The sequence below is a fragment of the Macaca nemestrina genome, chromosome 17 (assembly GCF_043159975.1).
Source record: "Macaca nemestrina isolate mMacNem1 chromosome 17, mMacNem.hap1, whole genome shotgun sequence".
Classification (NCBI taxonomy): domain Eukaryota; kingdom Metazoa; phylum Chordata; class Mammalia; order Primates; family Cercopithecidae; genus Macaca; species Macaca nemestrina.
Window position 1 is genome coordinate 72,991,939 of NC_092141.1, and position 25,351 is coordinate 73,017,289.

General features: G+C 47.7%; 2 protein-coding genes across 2 annotated transcripts; both read right to left on the reverse strand.

The window, feature by feature from the left end:
- Positions 1-2,740: 2,740 nt before the first annotated feature.
- Positions 2,741-4,292, reverse strand: LOC105483028 (somatotropin-like). Its single transcript, XM_071081929.1, has 5 exons — positions 4,283-4,292; positions 3,846-4,006; positions 3,503-3,622; positions 3,246-3,410; positions 2,741-2,996 (listed from the first exon to the last, which is right to left on the reverse strand). Exons 1-5 carry the CDS (start codon positions 4,290-4,292, stop codon positions 2,799-2,801), a joined length of 654 nt encoding a protein of 217 aa, XP_070938030.1. The 3' UTR covers positions 2,741-2,798.
- Positions 4,293-18,626: 14,334 nt separating this feature from the next.
- On the reverse strand, positions 18,627-19,766 carry LOC139359304 (somatotropin-like). Its single transcript, XM_071081930.1, has 4 exons — positions 19,427-19,766; positions 19,075-19,149; positions 18,817-18,981; positions 18,627-18,668 (listed from the first exon to the last, which is right to left on the reverse strand). Exons 1-4 carry the CDS (start codon positions 19,478-19,480, stop codon positions 18,627-18,629), a joined length of 336 nt encoding a protein of 111 aa, XP_070938031.1. The 5' UTR covers positions 19,481-19,766.
- Between the last annotated feature and the right edge of the window lie 5,585 nt (positions 19,767-25,351).

Sequence of the window (25,351 nt, forward strand, 5' to 3'; positions counted from 1 at the left end):
ATAGCTCCCTCAGCCACTGGCAGCCACCATCCTACTTTTTGTCTCTATGAATTTGACTGCTCTGAGTACCTCATATGACTGGAATCAGACAGTATTTGTCTTTTTGTGACTGGCTCATGAGAAACACTTTTGAGATGACTGGTTGGAATTAGGAGCAGGTGGCACCACAACTGGTCCAGGCCTCTCATCTCCTCGTTCTTCTTTTTCCCTGTTCCACCAATACAACAGCTGTGGACACATGGGTCTCATCTTTGCAGTCCCTAACACAGTGGTTTTCAACCTTGTTTACACATTAGAATCACCTGGGAAAGTTTTCAAACTGTTCTTGCCTGGACCAGATTCCAGGTTAATTATATCAGAATGTCAGGGAGTGAGTGCTTACATATGCATCGTTTAGAAAACACCTAGGCATCTCAAATTTGCAGTGGAAATTGCTGTCCACAGCAAGTTGATGAGCTGAAATGTGGAATAACAGTGGGTGAATCAAAAGAGTGTAAAGTAGATGGTCTTTAAGGTCTTTTTATATTGTAAAATGTGCAAAGTCATGTAGTATCTTTCTAATTCTCACCCAGCAGTGGTTGAGTGGATTCACCTATACCTGAGGGGAGCTGGGCGGACAGTCTCCCTGCAGTGTTGCTCCCCCTGCAGTTCAGTTATATGTTACGACCACTCCACTTTAGAACCCTCTTAGTCACCCATGCAGGCGCTGGACATTGTCATTCCCCTGTCACATGCATTCAACAAATACTTATTAAGATGGCTTGCCTCTCCTTTTAAAACACGGAAGCCAAGAGATAATGATAATTGTGCTCATTCCATTGACTTCTAAAGACCGTGAGATTTGTGAATAATTTTTTAAGGCCGAATGAAGGACGTTGCAGGAATATTGATTCTAGCTTTGTGCAAGAAATAGTTTTCTGCAATGAGAGTGGTTTAATAGAATGAGTAGCCCTGTGAAAAAGTGATTCCCTCGGTTCTAGTGCTACACGTAATTGGAATACTGACTATAATAGATGCCGGAGGATAAGATTCCCAAAGTAGAAGAAACTAGACTGACTTATGAGGCCCTTCTAATTCCAAAATGCATAATTTTAAAGCCAGATAGTAGAAGAACAATGTAAGATGCAGGAATGGCTTCTGAGCTGAGAAATGAAGCAGCTCTAGAGTTTTGATTATTTTGGCCTTCAACCACGTCCCAAGGACGGAGTTATTAACTGTAAGATAGCCAAAAATGAATACAAGTGGGTCTCGTTATCAAGAAAATTCATTATAGCACATAAGAATCAGAACTTCTGAAGAAGAATTAATTAGGGGGTTGATTATTTGCATTGCAAAATAATTCCTGACTTCATGAATCATTTTTGGATACTAGAGTTCCTGTGAGCATCTTAGTATGGATTTATAGGTCACGAGTCACTTAGCCAAAGTGCTTGGGAGAGTAAACTCTTAACTATAAAGAGCTAACCACCACTCTTTAGTGCTTATTATTTCCTAATTGTCATTAGGAAAACGATATAGTTTCACGACACATATGTAGACACTCCATCAGAAAACACAAAACACCAGAAAATTCAATGCAGAAATAACTACAATTTCTTGAGTACTATATAATGTGTCAAATATATCATTGCATTTAATCCTCACATAATCCTTGTAAAGCAATATATTATTATCTCAGCTTGGTGAAGTAATTTATTCAGGAGCAACAAATGACGTACAACCCAAATCTTTCTGATTCTTTCCCTTACACCGAGTTACCCCAATCTACATCTCTCAGAACAAACTTGCTCACAGACAGCTTGGAGACCATGTGTGTTTGGATGAATTTTTGCCCTTAAAATGTTTTCAGTATGTGTTGCCAGTGTTTAAATGTTAGATTTCACGTAAAAGTCTGGATGTCCTGGCTGTCTCAAAGAATCAGAAGTTCTGGAAGTCCTGTCCCTGCAGTCCTGATGGTGACAGGCTGGGTGGGTCCTACCTCAGCGGGGGCTTGAGTTCTGCAGGTTGTGCTTCTTCCTACCCCTCTGTGTTGCATCCTCCGAAGGAAAGCGAGTGTCATCGGGGATTTATCCCCTCCCATCCAGCCCTCATTGCTCACATTGTTATCTTCCTGGCACCTGTTGTCACTGCATTTGCAACCCCAAATAAAATCTCTCTTCCACTTCCCTTGCCCTAATTCAGATCCCAAATGCTCTGGTTCTGTATGTCTCCAAGTAATTTTTGCATTGTTCTCATTTCCCAAGAGTAGTTGGGCTTAAGGAAAATTCATCTTAAAATTCTTCTGCACAGAAGTAGTTCTATGACATTGTTTCCTCTCCTGTTGGGGAGTTTTTGCCTCCGCACTTAATAGCCCTTCTTGTTTTCATTTCTTCCCGCTCCTGGAGGGCCAGGTTTGGTGTTACTGGTGATGGTGGGGGAGGAAGAAATGCCTTCAAGTCATCTCTGGGATGACTAATGAGCTATGACCAGCAAGCTGGGACCACTGAGCTGGTGGAATGGCCTTAGTGAGTAACAGACTGCAGTGATGTGTCAGCTTTCTTCTGGCCCAGGAACAGTCAAATCTTTTATATTTCAGCGGCCTGGTTCCCAATAGACCCTGCAGGCCCTACAGGTCATCTTCCCAAGCTGCCCCTCGCTCCATACCACCCCCTTCCACCCCAAAATATTATAGAAGGACACCTAGCCAGACAAAATGATACAACTTAATTTTATTAGGACATGGCTGGTGGGCACTGGAGTGGCACCTTCCGGAGCCAGGAGAGGCACTGGCAAGGGGTCACAGGATGCCACGCGGGCACCTAGAAGCCACAGCTGCCCTCCACAGAGCGGCACTGCACCATGCGCAGGAATGTCTCGACCTTGTTCATGTCCTTCCTGAAACAGTGGAGCAGCCAGTAGTTCTTGAGCAGTGTGTCATCATTGTGCGAGTTTGTGTCAAACTTGCTGTAGGTCTGCTTGAAGATCTGCCCAGTCCGGGGGCTACCATCTTCCAGCCTCTGCAAAGTGAAGGAAGAGAAGGAGAGGCCAAGTGCTTGGTCACTGTTCCCTCCCTGTCTCATTCATTCATTTTCCTCCCTCCCCTCCAAGGGAGAAAGGCCTGGAGGATTCACCAGGGGAAATGAAGAATAAGGTGAGTTCTCTTGGGTCAGTGCCTGACTGCTAAAAAGAGGGCAGCAGTGTTTCTCTCCCCCAGCCCTCGAAGCCAGTGAGGTTCCAGGGTTGGGGACCCCTGGCGCCACCCTCACCCCCATCAGCGTTTGGATGCCTTCCTCTAGGCTTTTTAGGAGGTCATAGACGTCGCTGTCTGAGGTGCCATACACCAGCCTGTTGGCAAACACACTCCTGAGGAACTGCACAGGCTCCAGCCAGGACTGGATGAGCAGTAGGGAGATGTGGAGCAGCTCTAGGTTCTGCAGGGGAAGGACCGGAAGTGGCTGTGCTGCCCGTGGCTCTGACCACAGGCCTCCCCCATCCCCGCCTGGGGGAGAAGGCATCCACTCACGGATTTCTGTTGTGTTTCCTCCATGTTGGAGGGTGTGGGAATAGACTCTGAGAAGCAGAGGGAGGTCTGGGGGTTCCGCAGGAATGAATACTTCTGTTGCTTTGGGATATAGGCTTCTTCCTAGGAGGAGGACCCCGCCACCAAGAAGGACTGCCGGTTTCTATGCTGGAGACCAGCTCCCATTGTTACTTTTCTGGGAACCTCACTCAGCATATGCTCATCTTCCTGCATTTTCGCTTCAGAAAACAACCCTGAACTCCTTAGTCTCCTCCCATGACTTCCCAGGGGGGAAAGTCACCCCTTCTTGCCACCCCTGACATGCACCCATTCCCCAAGAGCTTACAAACTCCTGGTAGGTGTCAAAGGCCAGCCAGTGCAGGCGATAGGCGTGGATCATAGCGTTGTCAAAAAGCCTGGTTAAGGGTACGCTTGGGACCCTACCAGCCTCTTGAAGCCAAGGCAGGCAGAGGAGGGCAAAAGCCAGGAGCAGGGACGTCTGGGAGCCTGGGGAGAAACCGGAGGACAACGGAGGAGGCCGAGAGCAAGAGGCCAGCACTGTCCCTGGCCCAGGAGCTGTTTTTTTTTTTTTTTTTTTTTTCCTCTCTCTCCATCCCTCCAGGGTCCAGGAACATTGTGAGATTGGCCAAATATCTGGGCTTAGATGGTGATACTCACATTCAGAAGCCCCAAACCTGAGGATTAGATTCCCCGTCCCATCTACAGGGCGCCGCCTCTTCCTTCGGGACACATCGTGTGGAAATGGATTTTAGGGGCGCTTACCTGCAGCCATTGCAGCTAGGTGGGCTGTCCACAGGACCCTGAGTGGTTCGGGGAGTTGGGCCTTGGGATCCTGGAGTGATCTCTTTTGGGCCCTTTTTATACCCTAGCCCCTTATCTCTTGCTGCTTGACCCCACCTGTTTCTCTGTACGTTTATGCATGGGGCCACTGAGGTGCCTGTGCTAATGGCTAATTTAGAAGCTCCTCCCACACATGCTGGCATCATGCCCCCTGGCTTGTCATGTTTCCCTTCCCACCGTCACCAACACTGTGTGGGTTGTGCACAGAGTGTCAGCCAGAGATATCGCCCAACTTGTCCTCTCTTTAAGGAGAAGGTGGGTGCCCTCTGGCAGCACGCCATGGTGGCCAACCTCAACGCAGGGAAGGATATCAGTATAGCCCATCCTTGAGACCCATACTGACCCTATCCCACTCTCTATCCTATCCCTTTCTTCCACCCCGCATGGTTCCCCTCCACCAAGCAGAGAGAATGTGTGTGTTGCGAAAAGGGGCCAAACACAGCCAATAAATTGTGCGGGTTCTGGGCACGATTCAGTCCTGAATTCCACTTTTGCTGACTCCTCCTGGGCCCGCCTGAGGCAGCTGGATGCAGTGCTAACACTGACCACTAGAGGGAACCAACCCTGCCCTTTGCTCTCCCCTTTCCCTGAGTCTTTGGGGGCTTCCCCAGGTCCCTGGGGATGAAGAACCCAGACTCAAGGTATTGCCCCAGCTCCTTGGACCGGCAGCAGAGATACAAACCAAGAAACAGAAATCCCGGGGACAGACAGGAACCACAAGCGTTTCCTCCCCAGCCCTGAAATCTTCAGAGAATCTCAAAGTTAGAAGAGCTCTTGAAGGTTTGAGTGTCTTTCCCGGTTTTGAAACTCAGAACACGTCAGGCCGAAAGACGCCCTATGCAGCCGTGGAAGCCCCTCCTCTTTTTTCTCCTCCTCCTTTCCAGATCTGTATAGATCTTATCCAGTTGCCAAGGGCCTGCCTGTGCATTCCCACGTCTGACCTGCCACTTGTCTTGTGAAGGAGGTATTATTATCACCCCATTTCACAGGTCAAGACACTGAGGTTAAGAGAGTCTGACTACATGAGCTACCTCAGCCAGGGCAGTCGATCTCCACAACCTTGCTCTCTTCCCACATTGTGTCATTCAAAGTCCTTTCTCAAGGCGTGGCACGGTGGCTCATGCCTGTAATCCCAGCACTTTGGGAGGCTGAGGTGTGTGGATCAGCTGAGGTCAGGAGTTCAAGGCCAGACTAGCCAACATCTCTCCTAAAAATACAGAAATTAGCTGGGCATGGTGGCACAAGCCTTTAATCCCAGTTATTCAGGAGGGTGAGGTGGTAGAATCGTTTGAACCCAGGAGGCAGAGTTTGCTGTGTGCCAATATCGTGCCACTGCACTCCAGCCTTGGGGAAAGAGCAAGTCTCCATAGAAAAAAAAAAAGTCCTTTCTCCAGAGCAGGTAGTATTGTGCTACTCAGTTACATAGTTATTTTAGTTTCTTTCTCCTTCCTTCCTTCCTTCCTTCCTTCCTTCCTTCCTTCCTTCCTTCCTTCCTTCCTTCCTTCCTTCCTTCTTTCCTTTTTCTTTCTTTCTTTCTTTCTTTCTTTCTTTCTTTCTTTCTTTCTTTCTTTCTTTCTTTCTTTCTTTCTTTCCTTGTTTCTTTCTCTCTTTCTTTCTTTCTCTTTCTCTCTTTCTCTCTTACTCTTTCTTTCTCTCTCTCTCTCTTTCTTTCTCTTTCTTTCTTTTTTTTTTTTTTTTGAGACAGAGTCTCGCTCAGTCGCCCAGGCTGGAGTGCAGTGGCGCTATCTCGGCTCACTACAAGCTCCGCCTCCCGGGTTCACGCCATTCTCCTGCCTCAGCCTCCCGAGTAGCTGGGACTACAGGCGCCTGCCACCTCGCCCGGCTAGTTTTTTTGTATTTTTTAGTAGAGACGGGGATTCACCGTATTAGCCAGGATAGTATTGATCTCCTCACCTCGTGATTCGCCTGTCTCGGCCTCCCAAAGTGCTGGGATTACAGGCTTGAGCCACCACGCCTGGCCCACCCTCCCTTCCTTCCTTCCTTCCTTCCTTCCTTCCTTCCTTCCTTCCTTCCTTCCTTCCTTCCTTCCTTCCTCTCTCTCTCTCTTTCTCTCTTTCTCTCTTTCTTTCTTTCTTTCTTTCTTTCTTTTCTTTCTTTCTTTCTTTCTTTCCTTCTTTCTTTCTTTCTTTCTTTCCATCTTTCTTTCTTTCTTTCTTTCTTTCTTTCTTTCTTTCTTTCTTTCTTTCTTTCTTCCTTTTTTTCTTTCTTTCTTTCTTTCCGTCTTTCTTTCTTTCTTTCCGTCTTTCTTTCTTTCTTTGGAGATGGAGTCTCATTCTGTTGTCCAGGCTGGAGTGCAGTGGCATGATCTTGCCTCACTGCAACCTCCACTTCCTGGGTTCAAGTAATTCTCCTGCCTTAGCCTCCCTAGTAGCTGGGTTTACAGGCACCCTCCACTATGGCAGACTAAGTTTTGTACTTTTTTATTAGAGATGGGGTTCACTATGTTGGCCAGGCTAGTCTCAAACTCTTGACTTTAGGTGATCCACCCTCTTTGGCCTCCCAAAGTCCTGAGATTACTGGCATGAGCCACCGCTCCCAACCCAGTTATTTCAGCTTCTAAATCCCTCTGAGTGCAGGGATCCTGCCCCCAACACAAGGGGATCTTTGCCTCATTTTGTCTTTCCATAAGGGGCAGATTGTTCTTTATTCCCAGGTGAGAATAGCGCAGTGGCATGGGGTGCCTTGTGGAAACCTCACAACAGGACAAGGCGAAGGCAGAGAAAGCCAGGACTGAGCCTCCTGTCTCCTGGTGCCCAGGGTTGGGGTTGTTTCACTGTCATCTGGAGGTCACAAGCATCAGATGCCCCCAGAGGTGAGAGCAGGAAAGAACATCCTCACGGGCACTGAAATCATGCCCCGCTGAATTTAAGAGCATCTAGCACTTGACGCTGTAGAAACACAAGCAAGGAAACAAGGAAACGTTTCTAGAAGTGGTTGACTGTGGTGTTGGCAACCAACATCGAAAACCCACAGCCCTGTGGCCCAGGATGTGAATGCTGTGGCCCTGCCATCTCCCCACTTTCAGAGCAGAAGACAGGGCTCCTTTTTCTGCCGTCATTCCCGAACATTACCCGACCAGCGCCCCAGACTCATCATCTGCTGGGAGTGCACTGGGCTGTGGGCTGTTCTCCAGGCAGGGCTGCAGGAGGGTCCAAGAGCGGTGTCATCAATGGTACCAGCTCTGAGAAAGATGGGGCCAAGAGAGTGTGCACACACCACTTTCCCCATTCTCCTTCCAGCACCAGCAAAGAGGAGGAGCCAGGTGGGAATGGAGGAGGGTCCCTGAGCGCCACGTAGCTTCTGCCTCCCCCACCATCCTTCCTCCACTGTGAACTGGGACAGACGGCACCCCATGACAGGGTCTTTTAGCCAGTGCTGGGGACTTAGATGTGGATTTTCGGCCATGGAAGAAGTCTCCAGCCGCCCTTAGGAATGAGGGCAGCAGGGGCCCTAACTGGGGACCACTCCAGAACTGCGCAGGTGGGCACAGGGCTGGCGAGGCTCCCCAGACAGGTTACTGCCAGAAGCACATGGGATCAGCCAGGGCAGGGGAGTGTCTCTTCTCACCTCTCCACTTCTGTTGACCCCAGAGTTATGGTGACTCAGAGGACTCCAGGGACCCCTGGGGAAACAACTTTACAAAGGGTTACCATGGCAACCATGGACCAGAGGGAAGAACTGAGGCCCACAGGTGTGGGTAGAAGTTCGTTATCCTTTTCTCTAGTCTCGATCTTCCCAGGGCCTTGAGCAATGGAGACCATGTCCATCATTCATTGCTAGTAAAAAATCAACTTTGAGGTAGACTTGGGATTTTCCTGACAGTCCTGGGAAGTGGCCCACTGTTGGGGCATCACTTGGGGCCAGATCCCTGGCTCCTGCAGGCTGAGAGACTACCCAACAACAGCCTCCGCATGGCCAGTGGGGAGAGACTGGGCTTCGCACTTCTGGTATCAGCTTCAAAAGGCTCAGGATAGGTCAGATGCGGTGGCTCACAGCTGTAATCCTTCCACTTTGGGAGGCCAAGGCAGGTGGATCATGAGGTCAGGAGTTCAAGACCATCCTGGCCAAGATGGTGAAACCCTGACTCTACTAAAAATAGGAAAATTAGCCTTGCGTGGTGGCACTGCCCCTGTAATTCTAGCTACTGGGGAGGCTGAGGCACAAGAATTGCTTGAACCCGGGAGGCAGAGGTTGCCGTGAGCCAAGACTGCACCACTGCACTCCAGCCTGGGCGACAGAGTGAGACTGACTTTGTCTCCAAAAAAAAAAAAAAAAAAAGAAACAAACAAAACAAAAGAAAAGTAGAAAAATCCCCATCTCTGAGTTCACCATTACCTAGCTCCTTATCCACTGAGATGCAAAAATGGGAAGCAGGGGCCCCAGGGCCACCAGGGACAGAGCAGCATTATCATTTAGCCTGAATCCATAAAAACAACCTAGGTTTCATCTCGGACTCCCTGCTCATAGGGAAGGTGGGAAAGAAGAGTTGGCAAAAAGCAGGGAGCTGCTAGTGCTCCCTCGGGAAGGAAAACTGTTGGGTGGAGTGGACAGCATTTGGGTGAGGGGAGGAGAGGGAGCAGGGTGTGAAGGGAGGGAGGGAGTGTGGTGCACTGAACTCGGCTGTTTGGGAAACTGTTTTTGTAGACAAGCCACGGTTAGAGGAACCCGTTGCTCTGGCAAACAGACCTCACTGGAAGGGATGGAACACATGCTCGCCTGTGTCCCAAAGGGAAACCCAGCTTCAGCCTTGGTGTGTACCCAGAATGGGGTGGTCGTTGACTTTGAAGTGCCACAGAAGGCAACCCAGAACCACACCGGAACCTACTGCTGCACAGTCACTAACCAGCTGGGCTCTGTCAGCAAAGACATTGCTGTCATTTTTCAAGGTAACCTTTGCTGCCCTGCTGTCAGGCGCAGGATGGAAACCCCTTAGGGGTTTGGGATTCTTACCCAAATGTGAAAATCAGAAAGATTCTACTAGGTTGGGAAGAATGAGACTCAGAAGTGGGCCTGGTGGGCGATGGTGGGTGATCCTCGTACTTTGTGACCTTCCTAACTCAATCTTCTGTGCTTGGACAGGACTGGATGAAAGAATCAGCTCTACCCTCTTTGTCGTTATTACCGTTGCCCTTGGAGTGGGTGTCATCACCATAGCACTGTATTTGAGCTATCGGCCCTGCAAAGTGGACCGGGGGAAATTGCTCTATAGACAGAGAGAGGAGGACAAAGAGGAAGAAAGCCAGTTTGCTGTTGAGGAAGAGAAAAGTACAACTCATATAATTGACAGCTATTTGATTGAATGAGACTTCTGCTACTGTGGTTTCCCAGGGAGGGAAGAAGGGATAGAGGAGAAAGGAAGAAATAGAATGGCAGGCTGCATTTCCCTTTGTGTTCTTCTGTCTGTAAAATAGTGTTTCAGGCCCCCATATCCCATGTGTCCAATATGTCCAGAAGCTCACCTTTCTCTCTCTGTCACCTTTTTTTTCCCCAAGATAGAGTCTCGCTCTTGTTACCTAGGCTGGAGTGCAATGATGCGATCTTGGCTCACTGCAACTTCAGTCTCTCGGGTTGAGGTGATTCTCCTGCCTCAGCCTCCCCAGGAGCTGGGATTACAGGTACACACCACCACAGCAGGCTAATTTTTGTATTTGTCTTAGAGGTGGGGTTTCACCATGTTGGCCAGGCTGGTCTCATACTCCTGTCTTCAAGTGATTCGCCTACCATGGCCTCCCAAAGTTCTGGTACTACAGGTGTGAGCCACTGCACCCAGCCACCTTTCTCTTTTGATCTCACTCTAGTCATTAGGAATCTCAGTCTCAATGTTTGATTTTTAAGAAGGCCTCTTGTGCCTTGCCAGTTGCATCATCAGTCCACTCTTAGATCTTAAAAAACAAACAAAAAAAAAGAATCTGTCCTTTCCTCATGCTTCCCACTGCCCTTTTCTCTTAAACATCATACTAAAGTCAGGCACATCTTAGAAATGCAACTCATATTTCATGGTTTTCTGATTTCTAACTGGGAACTCAATTTGTAGTCCAGGGACAGGACTTTGAAGGGAGTAAGTATCAAATACGGGGCTAGGAGTCAGAGCTCTGTTCCCATCTCCACTTTTCCTTGCTCCCCTGACCTGGGCTTCTGGAGTGCCAGCTCCCAGAGATGAGCTTGTTGACATCATTAAGGATCAGTGGCAAGCTTCAACTCAGTAACCATCTGTTGTAGGTCTTGGGGGAGTATACAGATGGTAAGAAATTCCACTTTGGGCCAGACAAGCATCCTATCTAGCCCAGTGTTCTGTCTGTGAAGTAGAAGGTAGAGTTCTTCCACGGAATTGGCGTCATAGGTTAAGCACTCCAAACATCTCTGAATTCCTTTTGACAGAGAGATCAACTGTGAGTTGGCATTTGCCAGTTTTCTTTTTTTTACCCATATGGGTGTCTAGGTTAGAGTTCCAATGTTTACTCTCCCTTTTCATCTGTCTGCATATTTTCATCTGTCTGCAGACAATTTCCCTGAAGCTTCAAGAGGAATCCTCTTGTGAAAATGTTCATATGATTTTATGATTCAGCTTCCTTCCCTGTCCTTGGGAAAGAGTATATTCACCCTTGGAGAAGGCATGAGGAATCATAAAACCAGATCTTTTCTCCCAAATCAGTCAAGAAATGTTCACTGAAATGTTGCTGTGGTAAAAATAAAAGTGATTTTGTGATACCAAATGCATTTCCCTTCCCTTCTGTGTCATTGCTGAAAGCTCTTATTATGTCAAATAGTTGCATTTTATAACTTTTCTTTTTTTTTTTTTTTACATGGAGTCGCACTGTGTTGCCCATGCTGGAGTGCCGTGGCGTGATTTCGGTTCGCGTCAACCTTCAACCTCAGTTCAAGCAATTCTCTGCCTCAGCCTCGCAAGTAACTGCGATTACAAGTGCTTACCACCATGCCCAGCTAACTTTTTGTGTTTTTAGTGGAGACAGGGTTTCACCATCTTGGCCAGGCTGGTCTTGAAGTCCTGACCTTGTGATCCACCCACCTTGGCCTCCTAAAGTGCTGGGATTACAGGTGTGAGCCACCGCTCCCGGCTGCATTTTATAACTTCAAGTACAATTTCAAAGGGAATAACACGGTGTTGATAGCATAAACAACCAGCCCAGGTTAGGGTGTGCATTAGCTCAGGGCAGCAGACTATTTTACCTGTTTCTTTTTTTTTTTTTTTTTTTTGAGACGGAGTCTTGCTGTGTCTCCCAGGCTGGAGTGCAGTGGCGCGACCTCGGCTCACTGCAAGCTCCGCCTCCCGGGCTCACGCCACTCTCCCGCCTCAGCCTCCCAAGTAGCTGAGACTACAGGCGCCCGCCACCACGCCCGGCTAGTTTTTTTTATATTTTTAGTAGAGACGGGGTTTCACCATGTTAGCCAGGATAGTCTCGATCTCCTGACCTCGTGATCCACCCGCCTCGGCGTCCCAAAGTGCTGGGATTAGAGGCTTGAGCCACCGCGCCCGGCCTATTTTACCTGTTTCAAAAGTGAAAATCAGGCCAGCGGCGGTGGCTCACATCTGCAATCCCAGCACTTTGGGAGGCTGAGGTGGGCGAATCACTTGAGCCCTGGAGTTTGCAAATAGCTGGGGCAACATGGCGAAACCCCATTTCTTAACCCACATCTAGTGGCACGTTCCTGTAGTCCCAGCACTTGAGAGTCTGAGGTGGGAGGATCACTTGAGTGCGGGAGGTGGAGGGTCGCAGCGAGTTGAGATCATGCACTGCACTCCAGCCTGGGCTACAGAGCCAGACCCTGTCCCAAAAACAAATCAAAGGAAACAAAAACGAAAACTAGAGTTCAGGTTTCCAGATAGAGAGAGGTGCATAGCTTTCCAAATAGCAGATACTAGCCAGAAAAAACGGTGGCATCAGACAGCAGAGGGAAAACATTTTCCCATTCTTCCCAGACCTCCTCTCAGTCTGGTGTTGTAGATTAAGAGTAAAAATAACCCTTTGGTTTCATCACATGCAAGGCTGTGGGGATACAGCAGTGAACAAAACATTGTCCCTGGCTTCCACAAATGTATTAGGAAAGCTATTTAGACAAATAAGTAGGAGATTACATTTGTGCATGAACTCCTATGACTGGGCAGACAGATTGTTATGAGAAAGCATAACTCGGATCAAGGAAGGCTTCCTGGAGGGACATGAAGTATCTTGACTTTGCAAAATAGCATCATCCCCGAACATGACCTTTTCAACCTGGATGTTTCCACTAGGTGGAGCTACTGCTCTCTCATCCTGTGAGTCTAATATAAATCATCCACTTTCCCAGAATTGAGCATTTGGGGAAGTAAGTTAAGAAGCAGGTTTCAGAGACAGGAGTATAGAGCCGCCCCATCCGGGGATCCACAGCCATTTCGGTGTCAGGATCAGCTGCATCAGGGCTGTAGTTATCCTGTATCTGCAAATGCTGCCTCATGGCCTCAGTGCCTTGAAGCAGAGCGAATCCAAAAAGGAAGGGAAAAATGAGCCAGGCGTGGTGGTGTGCACCTGTAATCCCAGCTGCTGGGGAGGCTGAGGCAGGAGAATCGCTTGAACCCGGGGCGCGGAGGTTGTAGTGAACTGAGATGGCGGCATTGCACTTCAGCCTGGGCAACCGAGTGAGACTCCCGTCTTGAAGAAAATTAAAGCAAAAACAAACAAACAAATACAAAACAAAGCAAACAAAACCAAAAAGGGAGGAAGAAGGGGGCCACTTGGACTTTCTAGTTCCAGCAGGGAGAGCCTGGAGGCTTAGCCGGCTGCTGCCTTTGCTTGTCACTGCCACAGGGTGTCAGTGTTGACAGATGGTCCCACACAGTACCATCAAACCAAGTGGGTCTGCAGATCCGGGTTCCCAGCTGCTGTGGATCTCTGAGGAGGAGGATCTGCTTCTTCGGGGCCTGGTCCAGCTGCGGGTGTCCTCTTGCTTGGGTTTCCAGGGTTCCAGTTCCTTCCCGAAGGATATTCCCCACCACCAGGGGTCAGGCGCCCCTTCTCTTTGACTCTCTCTTTTTTTTTTTTTTGGAGACCGAGTCTCGCTCCGTCTCCCAGGCTGGAGTTCAGTGGCGCGATCTCGGCTAACTGCAAATTCCACCTCCCGGCTTCAAGCAATTTTCCTGCCTCAGCCTCTGGAGTAGCTGAGATTACAGGTGTGCGCCATCACGCCCGGCTAATTTTTGTGTTACTGGTAGAGATAGGGTTTCATCATGTTGGCCTTGTTGTTCTCAAACTCCTGACCTCAGGTGATCTGCCCACCTCCCAAAGTGCTGGGATTTCAGGCTGAGCCACCATGCCTGGCTTCACTGATTCTTAAAGCAGGAAGGGTCTCACATCTCTCTTCCAGTATAATAGAGCTTCTGAGGGTAGCTGCCTTCATTGTCTATAGGAGGAGGCCCTAACCCCTAAATGGTTTTGATCATATTGTTTCTGAACATTTTAACAATCAGCTCAGGCTTAAGTTACAGCTACCTTGATTATCTCCAGAGGAAGAGTGGCCTTTAATGCTCCAAAAGTTTATCGTCTTTATTATTATTTTTGAGACAGAATCTTGCTCAGCCACCCGGCTGGAGTGCAGTGGCCTGATCGGCTCAGTGCAACTCTGCCTCCTGGGCTGGAATGATTCTTGTGCCTCAGTAGCTGGGAATACAGGTGTGTACCACCACACCTGGCTAATTTTTATATATTTAGTAGAGATGGGGTGCCACCATGTTGGCCAGGCTGGTCTCGAACTTCTGACCTCCTCCCGCCTCAGCCTCCCAAAGTGCTGAGATTACAGGTGTGAACCACCGTGCCTGGCTGTTTATCCTCTCAAGGATGGTCAGGGTGGCATTCTGGTGTCTTTCTCTCTGGACCCGAGAAAGCATAAGTTATATCTTTAGTGGGACTTCGTACCATAGGATTAATAATAGTATTTACCTTAGAGAGTTATAGGTAGAAAGAAATGACCTAATACTTGTAATAAAGTAACATGGTACTGGAGACATGTGTTCACATTTGTTGGTTTTTATTATTACACTGATAATTGTGGTGGGAATTAAGCACATCATTATAATCACAGTAAACTCAAAGGGAGAATCAGAAATCCATGGTAACCTTGAGGGCCATCAAAAGTCATAGACACCATGCACAGCTTTCCGATTTTTCTAGTCTTTTTCTTGCTCCTTCCACTACTTTCCCCCCAGTTTGGTCCCCTAAGATTTAGAACTACTAGTAGGGTGACCAGTCCTATTAGCTGAGTTTGCATTGAGCTGAGGGATTCTTGGAAGGAACGTGGGACTTTTAGTGTTGACATTGAGAAAGTCTGCTGAAAACCAGGACAAGTTGGTAACCCTAATCCCAGCGGTGCTCATTTTGTGCCTCAGCATCCAGGGCCTTCTGAATTAAAGAAGCAGCCAGGCAAAGTATCAGCTTGTCTTGGCCTAGAAGCCCAGACCTGATAATTCAGAAGAAAAGGGAACGGATAAGTTCTGCTCTCAACTGTGTATAAAGGGAAAAAACCCACCATGTATATTTCGACAATGCTCACGGAAGAAATTCAGAAGTGGTCATTTTTAGGTTAGGGTAAATTCAGAAAAATGACAGTCAGGAAAATATTATCCCAGGGGTCAAGAATGACTCGAGCTCTGCCTACTGAAGTCTTCCTTGTGCCAGTCTTGCTAATCTTATCTTCAGGGAGAGTTTTCATTATAAAATACCATTAAGGGTCAGGCGCGGTGGCTCATGCCTATATTCCCAGCACTTTGGGAGGCCAAGGCGGGTGAATACCTTGAGGCCAGGAGTTTGAGACCAGCCTGGCCAACATGGTGAAACCCTGTCTTTACTAAAAATACAAAACCTAGCCCTGTCTGGTGGTGCATGCTTATAATCCCAGCTACTCAGGAGGCTGAGGCATGAGGATCATTTGAACCCAGGAGGTGGAGGTTGCAGTGAGCTGAGATTACACCACCACACTTCAGCCTCTGTCTCAAAAACAAAAATAGACTATTAACATTTTTTAGTTGTGAGAAGATATAAAAATTTCCATCTTAACCATTTTACGTATATAATTCAGTCACGTCAAATTACATTCACATTGTCATGCAACCATCACCACCATCCATCTTCAGAACCCTTTTCATCTTGCACAGTCTAAACCCTTTGCTCATTAAATAGCTCCCTATTCCCTTCCTCCCCGCAGCCTCTGGCAGTCACCATCCTACTTTTTGTCTCTATGAATTTGACTGCTCTGAGTACCTCATATGACTGATATCAGACAGTATTTGTCTTTTTGTGACTGGCTCAAGAGAAACACATTTTAGATGACTGGTTGGAATTAGGAGCAGGTGGAACCACAACTGGCCCAGGCCTCTCATCTTTTTCTCCTTTTTCCCTGTTCCACAAATACAACAGCTGTGGACACGTGGTCTCATCTCTGCGGTCCCTAACACAGTGGTTATCAACCTTGTTTACATATTAGAATCCCCTGGGAAAGTTTTCAAACGACTCTTGCCTGTACCAGATTCCAGGCTAATTATGTCAGAATCTCAGGGAGTGAGGGCTTACGTATGCATCGTTTACAAAACACCCTAAGCATCTCAAATTTGCAGTGGAAATTGCTGTCCACAGCAAGTTGATGAGCTGAAATGTGGAATAACAGTGGGTAAATCAAAAGAGTTTAAAGCAGATGGTCTTTAAGGTCTTTTTATATTCGAAAATGTGCAAAGTCATGTAGTATCTTTCTAATTCTCAACCAGCAGTGGTTGAGTGGATTCACCTACACCCGAGGGGAGCTGGGCGGACAGTCTCTGGAGTGTTGCTCCCCCTGCAGTTCAGTTTTATGTTACGACCACCCCACTTTAGAACCCTCTTAGTCACCCAGGTAGGCGCTGGACATTGTCATTCCCCTGTCACGTGCAGTCAACAAATACTTACAAAGATGGGTCACCTTTCCTTTAAAAACACGCAAGCCAAGAGATAATGATAATTGTGTTCATTCCATTGACTTCTAAAGACCGTGAGATTTCTAAATAATTTTAAGGCCGAATGAAGGACATTGCAGGAATATTGATTCCAGCTCCGTACAAGAAATAGTTTTCTGCAGTGAGAGTGGTTTAATAGAATGAGGAGCCTTGTGGAAGTGATTCCTTTGGTTCTAGTGCTACACACTTGTATTTGGAATATTGACTTTAATGGATGCCGGAGGATAAGATAGAAGAAACTAGACTGACTTATGAGGCCCTTCTAACTCCAAAATGCCATGAGTTTAAAGCCAGATAGTAGAAGAACGACGTAAGATGCAGGAATGACTTCTGAACTGAGAAATGCAGCAGCTCCAGAGTTCTGATTATTTCAGCTTTCAACCACTTCCCAAAGACTGAGTTATTAACTGTAAAATAGCCAAAAATGAACACAAGTGGGTCTTGTTATCAAGAAAATTTATTATAGTACATAAGAATCAGAACTTCTAAAGAAGATTAATTAGGGAGTTGATTATTTGCATTGCAGAATAATTCCTGACTTCATGAAATCATTTTTGGATACTAGAGTTCCTGTGAGCATTTTAGTATGGATTTATAGGTCACCAGTCACTTAGCCAAAGTGCTTGGGAGAGTAAAATCTTAACCCTAAAGAGCTAATCACCACTCTTTAGTGCTTATTTGGAAATAATAAACATCTGATATGTTTATATTTCCTTATTGTCATTAGAAAAACAATATAATTTCACTACAGGTGTTTAGACATGCCATCAGAAAACACAAAACATCCAAAAATTCAATGCAGAAATAACTACAATTTGAGTACTATAATATGTCAAAAATATCGTTGCGTTTAATCCTCAAATAATCCTTGTAAAGCAATATTATTATCTCAGCTTGGTCAAGTAATTTATTCAGGAGCAACAAATGACGTACAACCCAAATCTTTCTGATTCTTTCCCTTACACCAAGTTACCCCAATCAACATCACTTAGAACAAACTTGCTCACAAACAGCTTGGAGACCATGTGTGTTTGGGTTAATTTTTGCCCTTAATATATTTTCAGTATGTGTTGCCAGTGTTTAAATGTTAGATTTCACATAAAAGCCTGGGTGTCCTGGCTGTCTCAAAGAATCAGAAGGTCTGGAAGCCCAGTCCCTGCAGTCCTGATGGTGACAGGCTGGGTGGGTCCTACCTCAGCAGGGGCTTGAGTTCTGTAGATTGTGCTGGTTCCCACCCGTCTGTGTTGCATTCCCCAAAGGAAAGCGAGTGTCATCGGGGATTTATCCCCTCCCATCCAGCCCTCATTGCTTACGTTGTTATCTACCTGACACCTGTTGTCACTGCATTTGCAACCCCAAATAAAATCTCTCTTCCACTTCCCTTGCCCAAATTCAGATTCCAAATACTCTGGTTCTGTATGTCTGAAACTCATTTTTGCATTGTTCTCATTTTCCAAAGTAGTTGGGCTTAAGGAAAATTCATCTTAGAATTCTTCTGCCCAGAAGTAGTTCTATGACATTGTTTCCTCACCTGTTGGGGAGTTTTTGCCTGTGCACTTAATAGCCCGTCTTGTTTTCATTTCTTCCTGCTCCTGGAGGGCCAGGTTTGGTGTTGCTGGTGATGGTGGAGGAGGAAGAAATGACTTCAAGTTATCTCTGGGATGACCAATGAGCTATGACCAGCAAGCTGTGACCACTGACCTGGTGGAATGGCCTTAGTGAGTAATAGACAGCAGTGATGTGTCAGCTTTCTTCTGGTGCAGGAACAACCAAATCTCTTATATTTCAGTGGCTTGGTTCCCAATAGACCCTGCAGGCCCTACAGGTCGTCTTCCCAAGCTGCCCCTTGCTTCACACCACCACCTTCCACTCCATAATATTATAGAAGGACACCTAGCCAGACAAAATGATACAAGTTAATTTTATTAGGTCAAGGCTGGTGGGCACTGAAGTGGCACCTTCTGGGGCCAGGAGAGGCACTGGGAAGAGTTGCAGGATGCCACATGGGCACCTAGAAGCCACAGCTGCCCTCCACAGAGCGGCACTGCGCCATGCGCAGGAATGTCTCGACCTTGTCCATGTTCCTCCTGAAGCAGTGGAGCAGCCTGTAGTTCTCGAGCAGTGCATCATTGTTGTGTCAGTTTGTGTCAAACTTGATGTAGGTCGCTTGAAGACCTGCCCAGTCCGGGGGCTGCCATCTTCCAGCCTCTGCAAAGTGAAGGAAAAGAAGGAGAGGTCAAGTGCTTGGTCACTGTTCCCTCCCTGTCTCATTCATTCATTTTCCTCCCCCGCCTTCAGGGTGTAGAGAAAGGCCTGGAGGATTCACCAGGGGAAATGAAGAATAAGGTGAGTTCTCTTGGGTCAGGGCCTGACTGCTAAAAAGAGGGCAGCAGTGTTTCTCTCTCCCAGCCCTCGAAGCCAGTGGCGTTCCAGGGTTGGGGACCCCTGGCACCACCCTCACCCCCATCAGCGTTTGGATGCCTTCCTCTAGGCTTTTTAGGAGGTCATAGACGTCGCTGTCCAAGGTGCCACACACTAGCCTGTTGGCAAACACACTCCTGAGGAACTGCACGGGCTCCAGCCACGACTGGATGAGCAGCAGGGAGATGCGGAGCAGCTCTAGGTTCTGCAGGGGAAGGACTGGCAGTGGCTGTGCTGCCCGGGGCCTCTGACCACAGGCCTCCCCCATCCCCGTCTTGGGGAGAAGGTATCCACTCACAGATTTCTGCTGCCTTTCCTCCATGTTGGAGGGTGTGGGAATAGACTCTGAGAAGCAGAGGGAGGTCTGGGGGTTCTGCAGGAATGAATACTTATTTTCCTTTGGGATATAGGCTTCTTCCTGGGAGAAGGACCACCCACCCCGCCAACCAAGAAGGATCGCCGGTTTCTATGCTGGAGACCAGCTCCCATTGTTACTTTTCTGGGAACCTCACTCAGCATATGGTCATCTGCCTGCATTTTCGCTTCAGAAAAGAATCCTGAGCTCCTTAGTCTCCTCCCATTACTTCCCAGCGGGGGTAAGTCACCCCTTCTTGCCACCCATGTCGCGCCCCCATTCCCCAGGAGCTTACAAACTTCTGGTAGGTGTCAAAGGCCAGCTGGTGCAGGCGATGGGCGTGGAGCATAACGTTGTCAAAAAACCTGGATAAGGGAACGGATTGGACGGCACCGGCCTCTTGAAGCCATGGCAGGCAGAGCAGGGCAAAAGCCAGGATCTGGGAGGTCCGGGAGCCTGGGGAGAGACCGGAGGGCAACGGAGGGAGCCAAAGAGCAAGAGGCTAGCACTCTCCCTGCCCCCGGAATTTTTTTTTCTCTCTCCCCATCCCTCCAGGAATCAGGAACATTCTGAGATTGGCCAAAAATCTGGGCTTAGATGGCGATACTCATATTCAGAAACCCCAAACCTGAGGATTAGTGTCTCTGTGCCATCTACAGGGGCCGCCTCTTCCTTCGGGACACATCGTGCAGAAATGGATTTTAGGGGCGCTTACCTGCAGCCATTGCAGCTAGGTGGGCTGTCCACAGGACCCTGAATGGTTCGGGGAGTTGGGCCTTGGGATCCTGGAGCGGGTCTCTTGTGGGCCCTTTTTATACCCTGGCCCCTTATCTCTCGCTGCTTGACCCCACTTGTTTCTCTGTACGTCACTGACGTGCCTGTGCTAATGGATAATTTAGAAGTTCCTCCCACACACGCTGGGATCATGCCCCCTGGCTTGTCATCTTTCTCTTCCCATCGTCACCAGCATTGTGAGGGTTGTGCCCAGAGTGTCAGCCAGAGATACTACCCAACCTGTCCTCTCTTTAAGGGTCAGGTGGGTGCCCTCTGGCAGCACGCCATGGTGGAAAACCTGAACGTGGGGAAGGATGTCAGGATAGCCAGTCCTCGAGACCCCTACAGACCCCATCCCACTCTCTATCCTATCCCTTTCCTCCTCCCCACATGTTTCCCCTCCACCCTAGCAGAGAGAATGTACATTTTGGGAAAAGGAGCCAAACATATCCAATAAATTGTGGGGGTTCTGGGCACGATTCAGTCTTGAATTCCACTTTTGCTGATTCCTCCCGGGCCCGCCTGAGGCAGCTGGATGCAGTGCTAATACTGACCACTAGAGGGAACCAACCCCCCACTTTGCTCTCCCCTTTCCCTGAGCCTTGGGGTGGGGGTGGGGGTGGGGGTGGGGGTGGGTGCTCCCCCAGGTCCCTGGGGAGGAAGAACCCAGACTCAAGGTATTGCCCCAGCTCCTTGGACCTGCAGCAGAGATACAAGCCAAGAAACAGAAATCCCGGGGACAGACACGGACCACAAGTGCTTCCTCCCCTAGCCCTGAAATCATCAGAGAATCTCAAAGTTAGAAGAGCTCTTGAAGGTTTAAGTGTCTTTCCCGGTTTTGGAACTCAGAACACATCAGGCAGAAAGATGCCCTATGCAGCCGTGGAAGCCCTTCCTCTTTTTTCTCCCCCTCCTTTCCAGGTCTGTATAGAGCTTATCCAGTTGCCAAGGGCCTGCCTATGCATTCTCACGTCTGACCTGCCACTTGTCTTGCTTTCACAGATCAGGAGACTGAGGCTGAGAGAGACTGATTGCATGAGGTACCTCAGCCAGGGCAGCAGATCTCCACAACCTTGCTCTTCCCACATAGTGTCATTCAAAGTCCTTTCTCCGGGCCGGGCACGGTGGCTCATGCCTGTAATCCCAGCACTTTGGGAGGCTGAGGTGTGTGGATCACTTGAGGTCAGGAGTTCAAGGACAGACTAGCCAACATGGCAATACTCCCTCTCTACTAAAAATACAAAAGTAGCTGGGCATGGTGGCACAAGCCTTTAATCCCAGTTACTCGGGAGGGTGAGGTGGTAGAATCGCTTGAACCCAGGAGGCAGAGGTTGCAGTGAGCCAAGATCGGGCCACTGCACTCCAGCTTTGGGGACAGAAGGAGACTCCCTCTCAAAAAAAAAAAAAAAGTCCTTTTTCCAGAGCAGGTAGTGTGGTGCTACTCAGTAACATAGTTATTTTAGTTTCTTTCTTTTCTTTCCTCCCTCCCTTCCTTTCTTTCTCTCTCTCTCTCTTTCTTTTTCTTTCTTTCTTTCTTTCTTTTTCTTTCTTTCTTTCTTTCTTTCTTTCTTTCTTTCTTTCTTTCTTTCTTTCTTTCTTTCTTTCTTTCTTTCTTTCTTCTTCCTTCCTTCCTTCCTTCCTTCCTTCCTTCCTTCCTTCCTTCCTTCCTTTCTTTCTTTCGATGGAGTCTCATTCTGTCATCCAGGCTAGAGTGCAGTGGCATGATCTTGCCTCACTGCAACCTCCACCTCCTGGGTTCAAGTAATTCTCTCACCTCAGCCTCCCTAGTAGCTGGGATCACAGGCGCCCGCCACTATGCCGGGCTAAGTTTTGTACTTTATTAGTAGAGACAGGGTTTCACCATGTAGGCCAGGCTGGTCTCAAACTCTTGACTTGAGGTGATCCACCCTCCCTGGCCTCCCAAAATACTGAGATTACTGGCATGAGCCACCGCTCCCAACCCAGTAATTTCAGCTTCTAAATCCCTCTGAGTGCAGGGATCCTGCCCCCAACACAAGCGGATCTTTGCCTCATTATGTCTTTCCATAAGGGACAGATTGTTCTTTCTCTATACCCAGGTGAGAATGGCCCAGTGGCATGGGGTGCCTTGTGGAAACCTCACAGCAGGACAAGGTGAAGGCAGAGAAGGTCAGGACTGAGCCTCCTGTCTCCTGGATCCCAGGGTTGGGGTTGTTTCACTGTCATCTGGAGGTCACAAGCATCAGATGCCCCCAGAGATGAGAGCAGGAAAGAACATCCTCACCTGCACTGACATCTTCCACCCCTAAGTTTAAGAGCATCTAGCACTCAATGCTGTAGAAACACAAGCAAGCAAACAAGCAAACGGTTCTAGAAGTGGTTGACTGTGGTGACATTGCTGTCATTGTTCAAGGTAACCTTTGCTGCCCTGCTGCAAGGCCGAGGATGGAAACCCCTCAGGGGTTTGAAATTCTTATCCAAGGATGAAAATAAGAAAGATTCTACTAGGTTGGGAAGACAGAGACTCAGAAGTGGGCCTGGTAGGCTGGGGTGGGTGATCCTCAACTTTCAGACCTTCCTAACTCTGTCTTCTGTGCTTGGACAGGATTGGATGAAGGAATCAGCTCTGCCCTCTTTGTCGTTATTACCGTTGCCCTTGGAGTGGGTGTCATCACCATAGCACTGTATTTGAGCTATCGGCCCTGCAAAGTGGACCGGAGGAAATTACGCTATAGACAGAGAGAGGAGGACAAAGAGGAGGAAAGCCAGTTTGCTGTTGAGGAAGAGAAAAGTACAACTCATATAATTGACAGCTATTTGATTGAATGAGACTTCTGCTACTGTGGTTTCCCAGGCAAGGAAGAAGGGATAGAGGAGAAAGGAAGAAACAGAATGGCAGGCTACGTTACCCTTTGTCTTCTTCTGTCTGTAAAACAGTGTTTCAGGCCCCCATGTCCCATGTGTCCAGTATGTCCAGAAGCTCACCTTTCTCTCTCTCTCTTTCTCTTTTTTTTTTTTTTTTTTTTTTGAGATGGAGTCTTGTTTTTGTCGCCTAGGCTGGAGTGCAATGATGCGATCTTGGCTCACTGCAACTTCAGCCTCCCGAGTTCAGGCGATTCTCCTGCCTCAGCCTCCCCAGGAGTTGGGATTACAGGTGCACACCAACACAGCAGGCTAATTTTTGTATTTTTAGTAGAGACGGGGTTTCACCATGTTGGCCAGGCTGGTCTCAAACTCCTGACCTCAAGTGATCCGCCCACCTCGGCCTCCCAAAGTGCTGGGATTGCAGGTGTGAGCCACCGCGCCCAGCCACCTTTCTCTTTAGAGCCCACTCTAGTCATTAGGAATCTCAGTCTCAATGTTTGATTTGTAAGAAGGCCTCTTGTGCCTTGCCAGTTGCATCATCGGTCCACTCTTAGATCCAAAAAAAAAAAAAAAAAAAAAGAATCTGTCCTTTCCTCATGCTTCCCACTGCCCTTTTCTCTTAAACATTATACTAAAGTCAGGCACATCTTAGAAATGCAACTCATATTTCATGGTTTTCTGATTTCTAACTGGGAACTCAATTTGTAGTCCAGGGACAGGACTTTGAAGGGAGTAAGTATCAAATACGGGGCTAGGAGTCAGAGCTCTGTTCCCATCTCCACTTTTCCTTGCTCCCCTGACCTGGGCTTCTGGAGTGCCAGCTCCCAGAGATGAGCTTGTTGACATCATTAAGGATCAGTGGCAAGCTTCAACTCAGTAACCATCTGTTGTAGGTCTTGGGGGAGTATACAGATGGTAAGAAATTCCACTTTGGGCCAGACAAGCATCCTATCTAGCCCAGTGTTCTGTCTGTGAAGTAGAAGGTAGAGTTCTTCCACGGAATTGGCGTCATAGGTTAAGCACTCCAAACATCTCTGAATTCCTTTTGACAGAGAGATCAACTGTGAGTTCTCATTTGCCAGTTTTCTTTTTTTTTACCCAGGTGCGCGTCTAGGTTACAGTTCCAATGTTTATTCTCCCTTTTCATCAATAAGTACATATTTTCATCTGTCTGCAGACAATTTCCCTGAAGCTTCAAGAGGAATCCTCTTGTGAAAATGTTCATACGATTTTATGATTCAGCTTCCTTCCCTGTCCTTGGGAAAGAGTATATTCACCCTCGGAGAAGGCATGAGGACTCATAAAACCAGATCTTTTCTTCCAAATTAGTCAAGAAATGTTCACTGAAATGTTGCTATGGTAAAAATAAAAGTGATTTTATGATATTCAAATGCATTTCCATTATATTCTGAAAGTTCTTATTATGTCAAATGGTTACATTTTATAACTTTTTTTTTCTTTTTTTTTTTTTTTAAGATGGAGTCTTGCTCTGTTACCCAGGCTGTTGTGCAGTGGCGCGATTTCGGCTCGTTTCAACCTCCACCTCCCTGGTTCAAGCCATTCTCTGCCTCAGCCTCCCAAGTAGCTGGGATTACAGATGCCCACCACCATGTCCAGCTGATTTTTTGTGTTTTTAGTAGAGACAGGGTTTCACCATCTTGGCCAGGCTGGTCTTGAAGTCCTGACCTCGTGATCCACCCACCTTGGTTTCCTAAAATGCTGGGATTACAGGTGTGAGCCACCGCTCCTGGCTGCATTTTATAACTTTAAGTACAATTTCTAAGGAAAAAACACCGTGTCGATAGCATAAACAACCAGCCCAGGTTAGGGTGTGCATTAGCTCAGGGCAGCAGCCTATTTGACCTGCTTTCAAAACTGAAACTCAGACCAGGGGCGGTGGCTCAAACCTGTAACCCCAGCTCTTTGGTAGTCTGAGGCGGGCGAATCACTTGAGCCCCGGGGTTTGCGAATAGCTGGGGCAACTTGGCAAAACCTCATTTCTACAAAAAGTACAAAACTTAGCCACGTATAGAGGCTACTTGAGTACTGTAGTCCCAGCTACTTGAGAGTCTGAGGTGGGAGGATCACTTGAGCGTGGGAGGTAGAGGGTTGCAGCGAGTTGAGATCATGCACTGCACTCCAGCCTGGGCAACAGAGCCAGACCCTGTCCCAAAAACAAATCAAAGGAAACAAATATACTAAACTTCAGATTTCCAAATAGAGGTGCGTAGCCTTCCAAATTGCAGATACTAGCTAGAAAAAAACGTGGCATCAGACAGCAGAGGGAAAACATTTTCCCATTCTTCCCAGACCTCCTCTGAGTCTGGTGTTACAGATTAAGTATAAAAATAACCCTTTGGTTTCACCACATACAAGGCCGTGGGGATACAGCGGTGAACAAAACATTGTCCCTGGCTTCTACAAGTTTATTAGGAAAGCTAGACAAACAAGTAGGAGATTACATTTGTGCATGAACTCCTATGACTGGGAAAGCAGATTGTTAAGAGAAAGCATAACTCAGATCAAGGAAGGCTTCCTGGAGGGACATGAATTATCTTGACTCTGCAAAATAGCATCATCCCCGAACATGACCTTTTCAACC